This window comes from Pseudonaja textilis, chromosome 2 (assembly GCF_049901715.1).
Source record: "Pseudonaja textilis isolate UNSWEBS1 chromosome 2, rPseTex1.2, whole genome shotgun sequence".
Classification (NCBI taxonomy): domain Eukaryota; kingdom Metazoa; phylum Chordata; class Lepidosauria; order Squamata; family Elapidae; genus Pseudonaja; species Pseudonaja textilis.
In genome coordinates, this window is record NC_141991.1 from 192,739,295 (window position 1) to 192,757,378 (window position 18,084).

General features: G+C 36.4%; 1 protein-coding gene across 2 annotated transcripts in view; it reads left to right on the forward strand.

Annotated features, from left to right (window-relative positions):
* GDA (guanine deaminase) overlaps positions 1-14,791 on the forward strand; it is a 49,403-nt gene extending 34,612 nt beyond the window's left edge. The window contains exons 9-14 of one of the 2 annotated variants that reach the window (XM_026703800.2): positions 1,379-1,476; positions 5,378-5,445; positions 6,657-6,806; positions 7,946-8,064; positions 10,362-10,389; positions 11,640-14,791. In XM_026703800.2, the coding sequence (XP_026559585.1) occupies positions 1,379-1,476; positions 5,378-5,445; positions 6,657-6,806; positions 7,946-8,064; positions 10,362-10,389; positions 11,640-11,710 (534 nt within the window). In that variant the 3' untranslated portion in view covers positions 11,711-14,791. Of the gene's footprint in view, positions 1-1,378; positions 1,477-5,377; positions 5,446-6,656; positions 6,807-7,945; positions 10,120-10,361; positions 10,390-11,639 lie in introns of those variants that run through there. The other variant, XM_087926729.1, reaches the window with a different exon arrangement.
* The last annotated feature ends 3,293 nt before the right edge of the window (positions 14,792-18,084 follow it).

Below are 18,084 nucleotides of genomic sequence, written 5' to 3' on the forward strand. Positions count from 1 at the left end.
GTTATTTTTACCAATCATGAAAATATTTTGAGTAATGCTGCTTTTGGAGTTACAAGTGTTGAGTTACTGTTGAAGTAGAATCAATGTTGATCAAGCTAACAAAAGGGCATTGCTTAGTTTTTGGTGTTCTGACCTTTCTTTATCTCATTATTTTTATAAAGATCTTAAAACTTGTGTATAAATTAGTTTTGTTAGAAAAACAAACTTAAAAAAACCCCAACGTTTATTTCAAGAAGCTATTTACCATTCAGCTCTGGGTTCATAAATTCAGATGATTACTAGGTAGTGGCAAAGGGTTATAGAAAGTTCTATCCCTTTGGCAGTTGGCTGAACATATAAAATATATATAAGTATTTTAAGTGTTTATTTGATTTGTCAATCGCTTACAAGATACAGGTATAAGAATAAATATAGTTTTTAATACATGAGATAGATACTTATAAGAAAAATTTAAAAAAACCAATAGGACAGGGACGGTAGGCACGATTGGTGCGCTTATGCACACCCCCTACAGGCCTCTTAGGAAGGGGGTGAGGTCAATAGTAGACAGTCTAAGGTTAAAGTTTTTGGGGTTTGGGGAAGAAACCACAGAGTCAGGCAGAGTATCCCAAACATTGACCACTTTGTTGCTGAAGTCGTATTTTCTGCAGTCAAGTTTGGTGCGGTTAACCTTGAGTTTGTATTGTTCTGTACTTTGCCTGTATTTAGTTCATTTGTACTTACCCAATAAGACAAATAATTTGGTAGTTGACAAAATGTTAAATGTTTTATATATATTAGCTACCATTTATAAAAATGCATTTAAAATACATAGTAGACTACTTTTAGATTTTTTTTAAAAAAGGATGCTTTCCTTTTTTTAAGCTTCCTATATTTTTCCTTGTAATCTAACCTTGTTCTATTATGTTAAGCTCACAACTTTAAAATTCTAACTGCTCCCAGTTTTCACATGATATTGTAAGAATTGCATGAAAATTTCCAATATATCAATAGCACATTCATGAGTTCAGAAGGAACTCTCACTAAGCTCATTGTGTATTGCTACCATAGAAGTAAGCAGTGGTTGTCAAGGGTTATACGGTAGGACCTATTAAGATGAATGTTTATTTACTTTATCTGCAGATGTGAACATCTGAAGGAACTGCATTAAATATAAGCATCTAACTAGTAACCCTAAATGGATGCCACTTTAATTGCCTTTCAGTAAGGAATTGGGAAACTGAAAATTTTACTAAAAATGTTGAGCAATATTGGTGCATTACGGGTTATTGCTATGGTGATTTTCACAATAGATCCTAAAATTGTTGTTTTAAAACCTGAATTGTCAAAATGAAATAATTCAAATAAGTAAAGGTGATATTACTGTGTTTACTTTTAGACTATAATGGCTCATGGGTGCTATCTCTCTGATGAAGAGCTGGACATATTTAAACGTAGAGGAGCTGCCATTGTACATTGTCCTAATTCAAACATATCGTGAGTAATACAGTGTCACAAAGTAATAACACTTTCAAGAAATGAGTTTCTCCCATGAGCTGTTCAGAGCATAAAGTGATGGGAAGATGCTTCAGTCCCTTCTAGGAAGGCTGGGCTTAAACTTGAGGACACTCCTCCTCCTCCACGAGACTCTTCCTTAGCGTCCCCAGTTTTAGCTCAGCCTTTCTTCAGACAGGTTGTGTTATTGTTTCTCTGGTCAGAACAGAACACTGGCGATTTAGCTGATTTAGTTGATTTATTTCTCAGGTCAGGTAAAACCATAGTTTCTGTCACTAACCACGCCCCTGGGAACCTCCAAAAGTCATTTTGCTCGGTTTTTTCTTTTCTTTTATTTTGTTTTTACGTTCCAGCCTCCTGAGGCTAAAGCCTCATAAACGAGGAGGCTTATCTTTCCAATCTGCCCTGAGACTAAAAGCCTCTCGTTTCAGAGACACGCTGCCTTAAACTTCTAAACAAGGAGGCTTATCTCTCCGATCTCCCAGCCGGCTGAGTAAACGCTCTGTCCCTTCGAGGTTTGAAACTTCCATTTAAAAGTGCAGCCTTTTTTCCTTTTTATTACGAGGCTTTCCCCGCAGAACACCTCAGGGCAGGGAATTAGCCCCTGCGCCTTCCCACTGAGTGGTTTTGCTTTCAGCAGGCCGGGAGGTGATAGCTGCTTTCGTTTTCATTCTGCCACAAGGCAGGCACCATTTTAAAGGCCACATGGTTAAATTTGCTGAGTAATTGTTACTGTCTGTGAGGCAAGTTACCCAACAAGGTTTCCCTTCTTGGGGACCTGGAAAGGGGAGGTCCCTACCACCAGTCCACTGGATGATAGAGGACTTGAACTGCTGGATTCCACAGTCAATAAGTGCAGTTAAACTGATCTAATTATCAGTTACAGACCTCTGTGCCCTCATATAGGTGCCAGGTCTGGATGGGGGTGTGAACACCTTTCTAGTCAAGTTATTCACACTATTCAGTCGGCTCGACATCCTTCGACAAACCGAATCTATGAGGCCATCTGGTCTAGCTTCTGCCATTGGTGTCAAAGGGTTCAGATCGACCCCACTTCCCCATCAGTAGTGCAGTTATTAGAATTTTTACAGGAGGGCCTAAACAAAGGGTTATCACCCAATACTCTGTGAAGACAAGTGGCAGCCCTGGCTTCAGTCATATCTTGGGATGATCTTATCTCCATATCTCATCACCCTCGCATTCGCAGTTTTCTGCATGGTGCCAAGAACTTGATGCCCCACGTAGTGCACTGATATCCAACTTGGGACTTAAATAAGGTACTATTGGCCCTTACTACAGGTCCCTTTGAGCCACTAAGGACCACGACGCTTCGATTTCTAACCTACAAAGTAGTTTTCCTGACAGCAATTACATCTGCCCAAGGAATCTCCAAACTGCATTATCGGTGCGCAAAGATCTCTGCATTTTCCATTCGGATAGAGTGGTTCTCAAACCAGATCCCTGCTTAATTCCAAAAGTTAATTCGGCATTCCATAGAACTCAAGAGCTGGTGCTCCCAAATTTTTGCTCACGTCCATCACACAGGCTCGAACACCAATGGCACCACTTGGATGTAAGAAGAGCCTTACGCATCTACATAGAGCGCACGGCGCCCTCCAGAAAGACAGAAGCCCTCTTCATGTCCTTTCAGCCTAATACCCTGGGGCTCAAGGTTTCATCCTCTACCATAGGTAGATGGCTAAGGGCCACCATCACAAGTCGTATGACTCTCACTTGATTCCAGTGCCCCAAGGCATTACCGCTCACTCCACAAGGAGTGCAGCCACCATTGCAGCATGGGCGACCCAAGCTACAATAGAGGAGATTTGCCGAGCTGCAACCTGGGCTTCTCCATCTCCATTTATTAGAAATTATAAAATTGACGTATTTGCTTCTGCTGAGGCTTCATTTGGTAGGCGAGTTTTGCAGCAAGTTATTTCAGAGACAGTTAGGTCTGCAACCCAGATGGAGTCCCTCCCTTAGGACAGTGCCAAGCTTTGGTATGTCCCATCACTGGATGCTCTGAACAGCTCATGGGAGAAAGGGCATGGGTACTTACCTGATACGCCCATTCTCTGTGAACTGTGAAGAGCATCCAGCCCCTCCCTTTTATTCCCTCTGGTAGGGGGTCTGTTCTGGCCAGGGTTATTACACAGGCTTAAGCATATAGGGTATCGATACCTTGGCTTCGCAAAACTGGGGACGCTAAGGAGGAGTCTCGTGGAGGAGGAGGAGTGTCCTCAAGTTTAAGCCCAGCCTTCCTAGAAGGGACTGAAGCATCTTCCCATCACTGGATGCTCTTCACAGCTCACAGAGAATGGGCGTATCAGGTAAGTACCAATGCCCTTTCTGTTCAATCTTTCCCAATCTGGTGCTCTTGGGCTACGTATTAAATTATTCTCATACTCCTAAATAATGAAGATAAAGATGGAGAGCACAGATTTGTGGTAGGTCGTTTAAAAAATATCCGTCATGAGTTAAAACACAGGTGTTCAACCTTTTGGCTTGCATGAGCTGCATTAAGTGATAAAAAATTGCTTGGGTCATGTATAAAATATATAAACATAATTAATGTATATAAATGATATAATATTGTTAAAAGTTGACAATCTTAAGGGACTGCATTACTAGATGTCCAGGGCCACATGTCCAGGTGCATCTGGATTAAATATTGAAAGTATTTGATTGTCAGGTTTTTCAGATATGAATCTTGGGTATCTTAAAGTGAGATGGGGAACCTAAAATATACTCATCAATTCCATAAAACACATTGTTAGGAATATAAGTCACCTAACAGCTATTTGGGTTGGACAATTTATAAACCAGGATAGACATTTTAAAACTGTATCTTTAAGAAATGCAAAAATGTAATTGGGTGTGGTTTCTCAAACGGCCATAAGATGGAGCCAGAAACCTGGGTTGTTTAGTCTTAGCCTTAGTCTCAGAAGAGAGTGTGAGTGAGTCTCTGTTTTTCCTTCTGTTGGAGAGTATTGTCGTTTCTTCTAATTGACTGCTATTCCTGGATTTGATGTAAGTCTGATACTGAACTGTTTTTGATACTGGACTTTGTTATTGGATTATCCCTGAACTGAAAACTGACTGACTTACCTGTGAATGACTTTGGACTGCTTGTTTTGAACTTTGCTTAAAACTTTCTGGAAGTAAAAACCTACATTTACTGTACAGTGTATCTGTGTGCTGTGTGTGTATTATTCAAACGCTTCTCTCAAATATGTCTCCCTGTATGCGCTCATTCTCCTAATGGGGAATTACCTCAACACTCATTCTGGTTGTTTCCAATGGTTGATTCATTCAATCTTCTTTCACATATTTATATACCAGAAAAATCTAATTTATATGCTTGGATTTTATTGATTTTATGCCCAAGCTGAAATACCAGGATTGTAGACATTTCAGAAATGATTAAAAAGACTTTTTTTAAAATTTCATAGGACCCCAGCATTTGTCTCCTGTTCATTAAAGCAGCCATGCCTTTTTTTCAGACTTATGTGGCAGTCTGAATGGCATTAATTTAAGAGATCCGGCAATTAAAATTAATGTGCTTCTTAAAGCAGCCACATCTTTTTTCCAGGTCACACAGAAGGTTGAAAATATTTTAACGAGCAGTATTGAGGTACTATATTCTCATTAGGTTTGCATACTGAATCTTTTTCAGCTGCATTAAATATAGCATAGTTTAGTTAACGTGGAATATGCTCATAGCAATAACACTTATGAAGTTATACTTAAATCAGCGGCAAGGCTTGTTTTACATCTTGTTCTAGCACTTTGTGAACAGCTTTTAATGCATCAGCACATCTGCTGCATCAATTTTTTTTACTTATAAAAATGATATCCTTTCATTCTTCTATTTCAAATCTAGATTAAAGAGTGGCCTTTTAAACACAAGGAAGATTCTGAACCACAATGTAAAACTTGGATTAGGCACAGGTTAGTGATTTATTATGTAAGTGTTTTCTTTCAGGTATTGTTTTAAAAGGTTAAAAAAGAGATGATCCACATATATAAGCTCACAATGCATAGTGAATACAGACAATCCTTGCTTACTGACAACTCACTCAGTGACCATTTGAAATTACCACTATTCAAACTTATGTAAAAAGATATATCAATAGGAATGTGAAATATTTCATGAATAAAATGGAATTATATAAATAAAATGGAACTTTTTCTGACAGCTGCTTAGGAAAGGGTATAACTGTCTTATAAAAATATCTTTACAGCACACATTTCATATATTTATATAACTTCCCAAAGTCACTTGATTGTGAGATGGCAGCTATATAAATATGATGAATAAATAAACATAATAAACCAAGCAGCTGCAACCATCTACGGTCCTGTTCAACCTCTGCCTGATTATCAAATATTTATAAACATCAGCCCCATCACACCATATCATCTCAGGTGTTTATCATTTGTCTGAGGATCCATCCACTGAGGAGCAGTTGTGGTACAGAGTCTTGGCTTTATCCTTGAGATTATAGCTATAGCAGCACCACTGTCCATCCTGAACTGGAATGGCCTGTGGCAAAAATGCTCAACTTCTGTCACCTTACTGGCATCACCAGGCCTGTCCCTCATAAGTGGGTGGAGGTTGGGCTCCTCTGGGAGGAGAAGATTCAGGAGGTGAAATGGGTGGCTCTCTTTTGAAGATCTCTTTTGTTTCTGAACTCTTCACTGCAAAACAGGGAGAATTGGTGCATAAGTGCATCAATCGTGCCTACCGTCCCTGTCCTATTGTTTTTTTTTTCTTATAAGTATCTATCTCATGTATTCAAAATTATATTTATTCTTATACCCGTATCTTGTAAGCGATTGACAAATCAAATAAAATGTAAAAAAAAAAAAGTAAACTTTTTGTCTCACCATTCAAGCTTTGGGAGTCCCGGATATAGGCTGGCACGCTATACCTGACCTTTGGCCACACTTTTTGCACCTCTGACCTAGAGCATGGACATCCTCCTGTACATAGTGAATTCCAGGGAGATACATTTAAGTTGCCAGCATGCTAAAAAGCTAGGATGGGATCATACCTATGTTGTAATCATAAGCATCTGCCTGCATATTTAATGAAACGCCTGTTTCCATCTAGTGCATAAGCCTTCCAGATTGATTGCAATATTCTGCCCTATTGTTAGATGTTGCTGGTGGTTATTCTGTTTCCATGCTTGATGCTATCAGAAATACGATTGTGGTATCTGAAGTCCTTCACCTTAATAGTGAAACAGATGAAAAAGGCTTAACTCTGAAGGAGGCATTCCGACTAGCAACTCTTGGAGGAAGTCAAGGTAATTCTCTTCTTTTGAATTGACTATCCCTAAAACACAGAAATTATTCTAGTCTGGCTTGGAATAAACTTTTCATTTAGACCTTAACATAGCTTACATCCTGATCACTTCATTATACTGACCAAATGCACCCTGTATGTATAACCATAGTTTTCTCACTCATGATTTGCAAAAAACAAAAAACAAAAAACAAGTCCAGACATCAAACAAGACAAAATTAAACATACTAACTCTCTATAGCTTAATGTGACGCTGTTACCCAATCTGCTAAAACATGTGTGTCCCCATGTGGTGTGGTACATACAGTGCTGAATGAGGACCAAGGTGAGCTCTGCTCAGTGCTATTTTTTACTCTAAAGATTCAAAGGGTGGTTTTGGATCATTTCCTATTTCTCCTTCTCACATGACTATTTTGTCTGGAAGATTGGAGATGACTTAGCACTGATCCAATATGCTATGAAATAAGGGAGAATATAAATCTATATGAATGAACAAACAGGATTCTCATTCGTTGAGCTCTATAAATAAGTTTAAAATGTTTAAAATATTTGAACGATATTTTCGCATACTACAAGGATTTAACACATTAACTTTTTCCTTCTTCTATGGCTGGGATTCAAATTTGTTCCCCTGAAACTCCTTTTCCTAGTTTGAAATAGATAATTTTATGGTCTATATATCCATAAATTTATTTTGATCCTCTTCTGCTTCTCTTATTAAAGTTTGACAGGCATGTGGCTATTGATATTCTACTGCCCCCTGCTGTTTAATGTGGAAACTATATTAAAGATTAGGAAAAGCACCATAGAAAGGCACTCTGAGAGTTTATTTCAGTACTAAGTTACTAAAAGTTGGAATTTAAAAAAGGTACTTCTCCAAATTGATGCTGGATCAATTCCATGCTAAATGTTCATTCTTCTTTTGATCATCAAATTTTATTTTATTTTAAAGAGTTTGAGTCATTTTCTCCTCCTCTTTTATTTAGACTGGAATTATAGTCACAACAGAATTGCAACAAAGAACACAAATATAACCTTTGCAAATGTATTGTTGGGTCCTTTCTATTGATTTCAAAAATAATCACTTCTACTTAATTTCATGGTGTATAAATAAAGAGATTTGTGTTTTTTTATTTATAGCTTTAGGATTAAATCATATAATTGGAAATTTTGAAGTTGGCAAGGAATTTGATGCACTGCTGATCAACGCCAAAGCTTCAGATAGTCCTTTTGATCTGTTTGCTTCTGACCAAATTGAGGTAATCAAATACTGTGTAACTGAAGTACGTTGCATGTGTATGGAGGAATCCACATTTGATGGAATGTCTCGTAGGCCCTGGGAACAGGCAAGAAGGAAACGAATGCAAGAGAGACGCCTCAGCCATGCGGATGGGGAGGAGGAGCATGAGAAATAGACCCAGATTATCTGTATCTTAAAGTATAAGTTGATCTAAGCAGTGTTTCTCAATCTTGGCAACTTTATGATGGGTGGACTTCAATTCCCAGAATCTTAAAATTGCCAAGGTTGCAAAGCACTGATCTAGACAATTCCTTCAACAGTTTTTTAAGGTTATATACTTTTATCCTACTAGCAGTGTAGACCATCCCAGAAACCCTAATAATTCTTGTTCCTGAATTTGACTGCCTCACACGTATCACTCAAGCCAAGTGAGTTTTCTGGTTGCTTCATAAAAATATAAGTCTTGCTTGGTCAGGCAACAAATCCATCCAGCTCAGCATCCTCTGTCACACAGCAGTCAAACAGATATAATAGGAAGGACATAAACATGAAGATGTGATATTCCTTTTGCGTTGTTATTTCCTAGAAGATGATATCTATGGCATGCATCTGGTAGTTTAAGAGGTAGTTAATCAAGACTAGTGCTTAGCTTACAGCAGAATTTTCCATAAATGTATCTAATATCTTTTTAAAATCACCTAAATTAAGGGCAATCATTGCATTAGCTCATAACAAATTCCATAATTTACCTTTGGAAAGGTAAACAAAGTAGCTCCTTTTACTGGTCCTCCCTCCATTTACTTTGAATGAATAGTTAGTTCCAAGTTCTAACATTGTGAAAGAAAAAGAAATCTTGGTCTATATTTTTCACACCATCCAGGATTCTATTATCTCTATCTTATCTCTTTTTACTGCTGTTTAATCTAAGTTGAAGCACCAGAAAAGCTGCAAATTTTTCTTACAAGTTGATCATTTTGGATCTTGTTTTGCATCTTTTCCAGATCTACAATATATTTGGCAGACATGCGATAGATTTTATGTCAGAACTCTTGTATTATTTTGATACAAAACTATTGGCATTCCAATTTTTCATTACTTTCCTAATGATTGCTGGCATGAACGTTACTTTCCTTTTTTTTAATAGTAGCAATCTACTGGACTGACTTTCTCACTTCCCTGTTATCTTTATCAGTTGTAGTCAGTCCAAATTATATTAATATGTTTGTTTTAAGAAGAAATGTGGAACATTTTCCACTTGATTTGATTTCACAGCATTTGCTACTTAAAAGCCAATTCATTCATTTGAAAAAGCACTGTTGGAATTATTGCACTTTCTTATTGAGATTAGAACTCTTACTGTTGGACTCAAAGGTTAAATTTGTTGCATCTCTAGTTCTCAGAATTTCACACCATTTATTACCAAGTTAAAAAGTGCCAATCCTGATGTTGATCCCTGGTGATCCCATTTTGCATGTCTCCAATACAGTCTCTAAAATGTGTTGATTCCAACTCTTTGTTTCCTTTTCTTAACTTGTGATCGTGATCTCACTGTTGTAATTGTTTGCTGAAAATTTTTGAGGGTTTCTGAAACTCCAAGTATACAGTTTTTGTGAGATCACTCCTATCTCTTAAACGTTTGGATGGGTTGATGCTGAATTTATATAAAAATACTTGGAGAAGCTCATAATCTTTTCCCTCACAAGCCATAAACGTATATTTTTAAAAAACCTTGATTTTTTGAGAAAAAATCAATTCTAACAGACATGTTGAAGTGAGACTGAGGAAACACAAATTTGACTCCATTTGACCAAACAGCTCACTTGCCAATCCCTTTTTCTTCACCAGCAGTGTATTGGGTAGTATTTTTTGTGAAGTTAAAAAAGTGTTTTACTTATGAAAAAGTATCAGCTCTAACAGTTAATTGATTAAATCAACAATCTCAGAAGATTCCTAGAAAAATGCAACAATTAAACTGAATCAATATCAGTTCACTTCATGGAACAGGTCTTTTGATGCGGGTCCTCACCCTGAAAATTCAAAGATTCCATTAAAAGAAAGGAATAGGATACCCTGGCAATATAAACAAAAAAAGAAATGAAAATATTTATTGAAAAATAATTTGCATCAGAAGAGACTTTATTCTAGTTCTTCAATATTTTACAGTGCTGGGTAATCTTGGATTCATACTGTATTTGAGTTTTTCTTTTTGTGATAGCATGTTTGTTAAATTTTACAAATTATTAATATTTTATTATCTACTTATACAATAAAAAAGAACTACATTTTGAATATTTCCCTTTCTCCCCTACATCCTAGGATATAATTGAAAAATTCCTGTACCTCGGTACGTATACCAGTTATAATTTATACAGATGGTTTCATATGATTGCAACGTAGTTTTTTTCTTCTACAGTTAACGTATTCCCCTTTACTGTTAAAAAATTGTTAAAATATTATTGTGTGTGTGTATGCTTAATGCTTATTAGTTTTATTGTATAATGAAATGTTATTCTTCCATTATGGAAATGTTTTTTTTTTAAATCATTTGTTAAAAAGTTGATTTCTGTGCAGTACAAAATGCTGGGACAAGATGAATTTACAGATTCAAGACAACTTATTTGGTTTTTTCTTTGAATTCTTGGCATATTGTGTTTCATAGGATATATATTGCCATTGAAGTTGAAAGGAATATTATGGATGGTTCTCATTTATGTCTTCTTATACAAACCACCGTTTTCCTTTATATTGCCTTTGAACTGAATCCAGTATGTCTTCTAAAATATTTAATGTATTCAGAGCAGCTTTCCCCAATCTGGTGTCTTTTAGCCTTGTTGCAGCCAACATGGGAATTCTTGTTATGGCTAACCCAAGCTTAATAGAATCAAACATTCCAAAGTATAGCACTATGGCGATATTTCCTGCCATTATGAAAGTCCCTGCAATTATGTCCAGGATTTTCTGGTTTATCTATGCAGGAGCATAGTTAGGAGATGATAAGATTGCTTGGATGAGTTCAGAATTCTATATGTGAACTGAGTCTGGATATAAACTGTGCATAATGGCACCAAACTATGTCTTTAACTATAAAATCTCACTTCTGATATGAGGACTCGTGGGGGTGGGGAGAAACAATGGAACAAACTTCTGGGTAAAAGCAGACGGTCAGAGAATGCTTAATTCTGGGTATCCTTCAGTACTTCAAATCCCACTCCACGAGCTTCATTAAAAAATCACTGGGACAGAATTGCATCTGAAGAATCTGCTACAAACATATACTCTGGAACTCAGCCTTACTATGGGTAGTTTTCCATTTTATTGTAACTTATTTATATTATTTAAAAGCTGTCCAACTCCAAGCAATCCTGGCTAGCTTACATTTTAAAAAGCAGGAAGAATGAAAATAAATAAATAAAAAGCAGATCATAGATATCCAGCAGAGAAAATATAATCAAACTCAAGTTTTTGGAAGAACGTGAACTATGCATGTTTATAAATAAAGTTCAGAATTATATGTTTATCATTTAAGAAAATTTGCAGAAGTTAGTAGTAGTGAATGCATACTAAGGAAATACTCATTCATCTTTTTATTTTCAGGTGATGACAGAAATATCGAGGGTGTATATGTGGCTGGTAAACTGGTGGTTCCATTTTCAAGCTCTGTGTAGATTGGATTCTCATTTTGAAAAATGCTCAACTAGTTATTGTTTGGTTTGGAAAAACTGGGTAGAAATGCAGTGCCTTGTTGTTATGCTGATTTTATTTAGTATGTTTCTGATATGCGCAAGAAAGGTTGTCAACTTGGCAGTGACACAAAACAAAATATATGCCAAAAATCTATCTTGTTTGAGCAGGATAGGAAGCAGCCTCAGTTTTTAAAATAAAGAAGTGAACTTGCATTTGGAACCAATCTTTTCACCTACACCTTAATAAGAATATCCAGAGATGGTTGCAGAATGTATTTCCTCTCTTCAAATATAAAAACCCAAGTCCTAAAAATGTATCCGATGAGAATTTAGGGATCTTATTTGTGAATATATTATTACTCTCTGACTTAGAAACAAAACATACTTGTTTTGGGTGGTGTCCATTTTCTACAATTTTCCTCCTTGAATAGACATCACGTGATCTTGGCAGGGTTGCCCAATCAGGAATGGAAAAATCTGTTTTTTCTCTTCTGGGGAGTGACATGTCTTCTGAAACTTTCACCACCTTTATACTCATACATTTGTGATTTGTCCACTTAGAGTGCAGATTGCTTAACTGCAAATATGAGGAGGATATAAATGAGGATATGAATGTGGCTATGAAGGAGGATATCAAAAGAAGAGTCAGATCCCGTGTTCATAGTTTATGTCACCCAGGATGGCTTTGTTCACACATAATGCAAAGCTGTTATATGGCTAATTTAAATTTGGATTAATATGATGGATTCATTATGCATGCGTTTCAAGTGAGAAAAAGGCCCTTTTTAATACGAGGATAAGGCTATAGCCTTGATATTTTACTGATATGGGTCAATTGGGTGCAATCTAATTGGAAGTGTTTGTTCAAATTGTAAATTCATTCTTACCCTACAGTTCAAAGCAATCAGGACAATCAAATCAATATGTAAAAGGGGGCTTTTGTTTTAGAACCCGATCTCTTAATATTTGTATAACTGCACTATTCCTATGTATATGAAGTACATAGGATAAATACTGAGTAGGTAATGTTAAAAATATTGTTTTTTTTATTTTGCAAAGAGAGATGACAGGTATAAATATGATAGGTTTGCACAAAACACCTTTGGAGGAATGTATGCCTTTTAGAATCATTATTGGTATTTTAGTTTTGGGGAAGATAATTTTAGGAGAACTCTACTGTGCAGCGGTGGCCTCTGAGAGATTCTCAGTGGGAAATAAACTTTTGTTCATAATTGTATAAATAAAATAGAACACTTTTTAAAGGGATATGTCTCTAAATGTTTTGGAAAGCTTGTTGAAAACTGTCAACTATCTCTCAGCACGTGTGATGCCTTCTTCATTCACCTCTTTGTTCCCTCTCAGCATGAAGTTTAGCTGAAAAGGTTGGGACAATCAGAAAAAGAGCCTTGGAAATTTACTTGGGAGAAAAGAGAAGCCCAAATGTCTGTTTTGTGAGCAAGAAGCATTTTGAATGACAAATTGAAATTATTTGAATTTCCATCTTACTGTACCATTTATTAACCTTCCGTTTGAAAATATTAATGAGAATGAATATAATTTGTGCTTTGTAGAGTTAGTTGAATGATTTTGGTGTGGCAGTTGGATTTCAGCAGTATAAAATGTTGACTTAGCTTTAATATGCATGCTTTACAATATTTACAAAACAGAAGGCTAGGGCAACTCAGGAAAGGAACTGCACTTTATTCACTTATCTATTTTATTTTTTCAAAATAGTAAGTCTGTGCATTTTTTGCACAATAAAGGAGGAAAAAAGGTCTAACCTCTGCATTTATGCCAAAAATAAACTTTTATTCCTGCTGATAAAAAAAATAAGTCAAATATGCATTGGAAGTCAAGGAAGGAGAAATATAATATTTCACAGAACTATATTTGTTGCACTAAGAAGTTAGACTTGATTTTGGTTTATAGACAAAGTTTATGAGTATCAGCATGTTAGAGAGCTAGCCATGAAATATGATGGTTAAACCATGGCTTAACATGATCTGTTAACCTATTACAGGCCTCATTCATAAGATATGCTAAAAATTGTCTTTATATTATTTTAATACATACTACAGAGTAAATAATATATACTGTATCAATAATATACTATTTAATTATATTAAACTAAAAATATATTTATACATATGTGTTGATGAAGTCATATAAAATTGAAATGGAGGAATAAAGAAAAGAGGAAAAGGCTTGGAAAATTAAATAATAAACAATTTAAGACAGAACAAAACTTTCAAGTCTTCTTTACAAATATACAAATTCATTTTTTCCGACAAACCGAATAAGCGATAGATTAGCATCACATACAAGTCCAATTGCCCAGTTGGATGGACTTTGTTCTTAGTGTGAAAAGAAGTATGTGTTTGGAGTAGAAGTGAAGGAGTAAACATTCTCATTTATACTCTTTGGAAAAACCAATTACCAGGATACTATGTCGTGCTGTTGATATTGCCTGTCATGTATTGATTTCCATCACAACCTAAAACCATTCAAGTACATTTCTCATCTCTTGTTTTGTCTGGTCCTCAAATCAATGTGACTAAAAGTATGATCCTTTAAATGTTATCTGTTTATAAAAGTATAACATTATCATATCACTAATAGATTTGGAAAGCCGCTTGGATTTATTTGTTGCTAATGACAGCAGGAATGTGTAGGAAAGAAGTTGGCCTCAGCCAACTGAGGGGTCAAAATGGTCAAAGTGGCGGTTGTGGAGTCTGAATTGAAGCCCCGCCTCTTTCCCTACACTTCCTGCAGATAGATGGTTTTCTCTTTTTCACCACTTTTCAATCTTGGTATGAAGAGTGCTTGGCATGAAGAGTGCTATAATTTTATTGTACAGCTTTTGGTTGATGAAAAAATAAATAATGTGAATTAATCTTACCAGATTTTTATTTTTCTGACTGTATACTTTCAAGGTGAGAAGTACAACCCTTCCTCCCCAAAATAATGCGTTGCTGTGTATTCCAATGGCTTGATTGTCAGTAATTATAAATGAGCCCCTCTGTGCTTGTTTAACAGAATAAAGAAAGATATGTTTACTATGTTTACATTGGTTCATTTCTTAATGTTTTGAAGGAAGTGGAAAAACCATAATCTGCTGATTGACTCTGGAGGAACACATCCATTGAAGTTCTCAAATAAACCAAACCACTCAAACGGAGGGAAAAACACATCTTTGCATAAGGCCCATCTCCCTTGTTGTCTAGTCACCAAGGCTGTGCACATCCTTTAAAACGAATCTCCAACCTTGGCAACTTTGGGAGTTGAAATCCTCTAGGCTTAAAGTTGCCAGGTCTGGAGAACCCTGCTTTAAAACAGCTGCTTTGAAACGTGCTTTGGAATTAATGTTCAGAGTGTAGAAACGAAATGATATGAGCTTTAACTATTGACCCTAAACTACTATTAATTTAATTAAAACCCTAACTTCTCCTTAGCTGCCCCACCCCCCATTTATGCTGGCATCATCCAGGGGCTGCTTTAAGGTGTACAAAATCTGTTAAGCTTTCTCATTCATTGCCCTGGCACTGTGCTTTGTTATTAGGGGCAAGAGAGGATTACCATTGGGGACAAAATGTCACACCAGGCCTGTTTTATGTCAGGTGACACACAGCTCATAATGGCCTCAAGTAAATCTCTCAGCCTAGCCTAAACAACCCTCTTGCTTTTTGGAAATGAGGTAAAGTTGTATTATTTCATCAGGCTGTGCTTGGAAGGCCATTGTTGGTAGTTTCTTGTCATAGATGTTTACATTTAATGTTTACATTTTGAAATTGTTCGCTGCCCAATGTTTGTATGGATAGGGGAGGCTCGTGAATATTGTTAACAAGCAAACTCTGAACTGAACAGAAAGCTGTAAATGGAAAATATATTTAAGTTAATATACACAGGATTGCATTAATATAGAGTCCAGCTCCATCCTTCTATGTCAGAGTCTCTGCTGCTGTCAGTTTAATTTCCCTTCTACAAGTAATCATTGCAGGGATCTTACAAGGAGCCTGTCTGTCAGCTACATGCTGGATAAAAAGGGTGAAGAGAGAAAGAATAACATTCATTCGCCAGTTTAGGATCTAGTCCTACCACCAGTGACAAGGATATTCCTCTTCTAGTGAGATTTTATCCAAAAGAATCCAATCCTACAAACCACAGAAAAATGGCCCCCATGGCATGCCAATCTAAAGAAAAAAAAAGTATTTGAACTAATTTACAAGCTTCCATACCAATAGAAATTTGGAAATAAATCTATTGAATATTGTAGAACAGCAATATCTTAAATCAAGAGGTCAATCCCTATTCCCTACTAGCACTGATGATGTTACCTAGTTTGGGTAATGAAATGTCTGCAAGAAAATCACCAAGCTCAGGAAGCAGCAAGGACCACTCCTTTCAACCCTGAGCTATAAATATTCTCCTTTATCAATACCTTAAACCCTTTAGTGGAAAATACAGAGCAATAATCTCATGAAATATTTTTAAACCTCCACAAACCAACCATTGGTAAAAAGCAACATCTGCTCACCTGTCTTGAAAATAGCTTGTTTACCATCTCCTTGAGAATTAAGTTGGGTTTCTTTTTTTACAATTTTTTTTACAAAAATAGATTCAAATTGCGTTGGGGTTGCACCATTCCCTCTGGGAAGGAAACACTAGAAACTTGCTCTTTGTTGTCAGAATCTTTTACAATCAGCAGGAATCCAACCCTTTTGATGAATTCAGAGCAAATGCCTTTTCATGAATTTATTTCCACAACTCAGCTTTGGATGACAGCACACGGACTAGAGAAAAGACTGGAATGAGCCACTTTCCTGCATATATGAAAAATAATAGTCAGTACTTTGGCATATAAACATTAACCTAAAAAAAAAGCAGCCGTGTGGCTTTCTTTTTGTCTGAATAGTTTTATTTTCTGAAGCAGACACATAATTTGGATCTATTCATTTGAATCAAATCTATTCATCCACAATATTACACTCATAGAATCCATTACAATACTTGAATTCCTAAAGGAACAGCTTTTATACATACCTCCAGCCACCATAAAACGTGGAGATATGTGACCTCAATCAATACAAGGTTAAGGATGCTGCATTGGCAATGAAATAATAGAGTCTATAAAACGTTTCCAGAGTTAGCTAGTGAAATGTTCTAATCTGTTTTGTACAACACAACCTCCCATATTCATATTCAAATTACTGTATTACTGAAAAGAATATCACATTTAAATATCTCAAAATAGATCCAAACATGTAATCTCTCTCCTTTTGATTCTCTCGAATCAAGGGATTTTTTTTGGGTGGGGGGATGGCTGAAAGAGAGGGAGAGGGGCTTGGTTTTTTGATATATTTCAAGGAGGTTGCTAAGGGCCACAAATGAGAGAACTGTAACTTGGTGACATCCCTGCAATGTGCCACATTTTGAGAGAAGCCTGCTGACATATTTTTCTTTGGTTAGGAAGGGAATGAATTAGACCTATTCAACCACTCACAGACAATATCCAATTAGTCCCTCTAGTCCAGTAGAAAAACCACACAATCATTTCTTGGCAGATTGTTGACAATATTCAAGAACACATTTTCTAGAGCATGCTGGCTGGGGAATTCTGGGAGTTGAAATCCACAAGTCTTAAAGTTGCCAAGGTTGGACACCCCTGAAGCTTGGGAGCCACACATCCTTGTCAGCCTATGAGTTGCTCACTCTCATTTTAAATCATACATCACGTCATCAACTACCTGTTTTCCTTAACAGGCCAAGCTATTTCCTGGAATACAAGTAAATACTGAATAAAATACTGAAACAAATACGAATATCAGTTAGTAAGACAGCATAGTAGTTAAGGCACTCAGGTAAGCCCAGAAGACCAAGAATTCTAGTCTTGCCTTAGGTATGAAGCCAACTGAGTGATTCTGGGCCGGTAACTTTCTCTCAACCCCAGGAAAAGGGCAATGACAAACCACTGCAAAAAAGAAAAAAAACTGCCATTAAAAGTAAAGCAGTGCAGATAATAGTCCTGAAGCCCTACTTAACTCTACATTTCTTGTTTGTCCAATCACACTTGGCCAATAAAGAATTCTATTCTATTCCTATTTCTATTCCTATTATTTCTATTCCTGTTCCTATTTTTATTTTATTCTAGTGAGGTGCATTTGCTGGTGGAATCTTCTCATTACAATGCTTTTGCTCTTTCCAAATTCCTTTTTGCCCAGCTGGTGTTTTGTATTAGCCAGCTCTTCTCTGCTTAGTTTCAACAGGTTTTTCTCTCTTGAATGCTTCCTTGATTTACTCTGAGACAGTGGTGGAATTCAAAATATTTTACTACAGGTTCTGTGGGCGCATGCATGGGG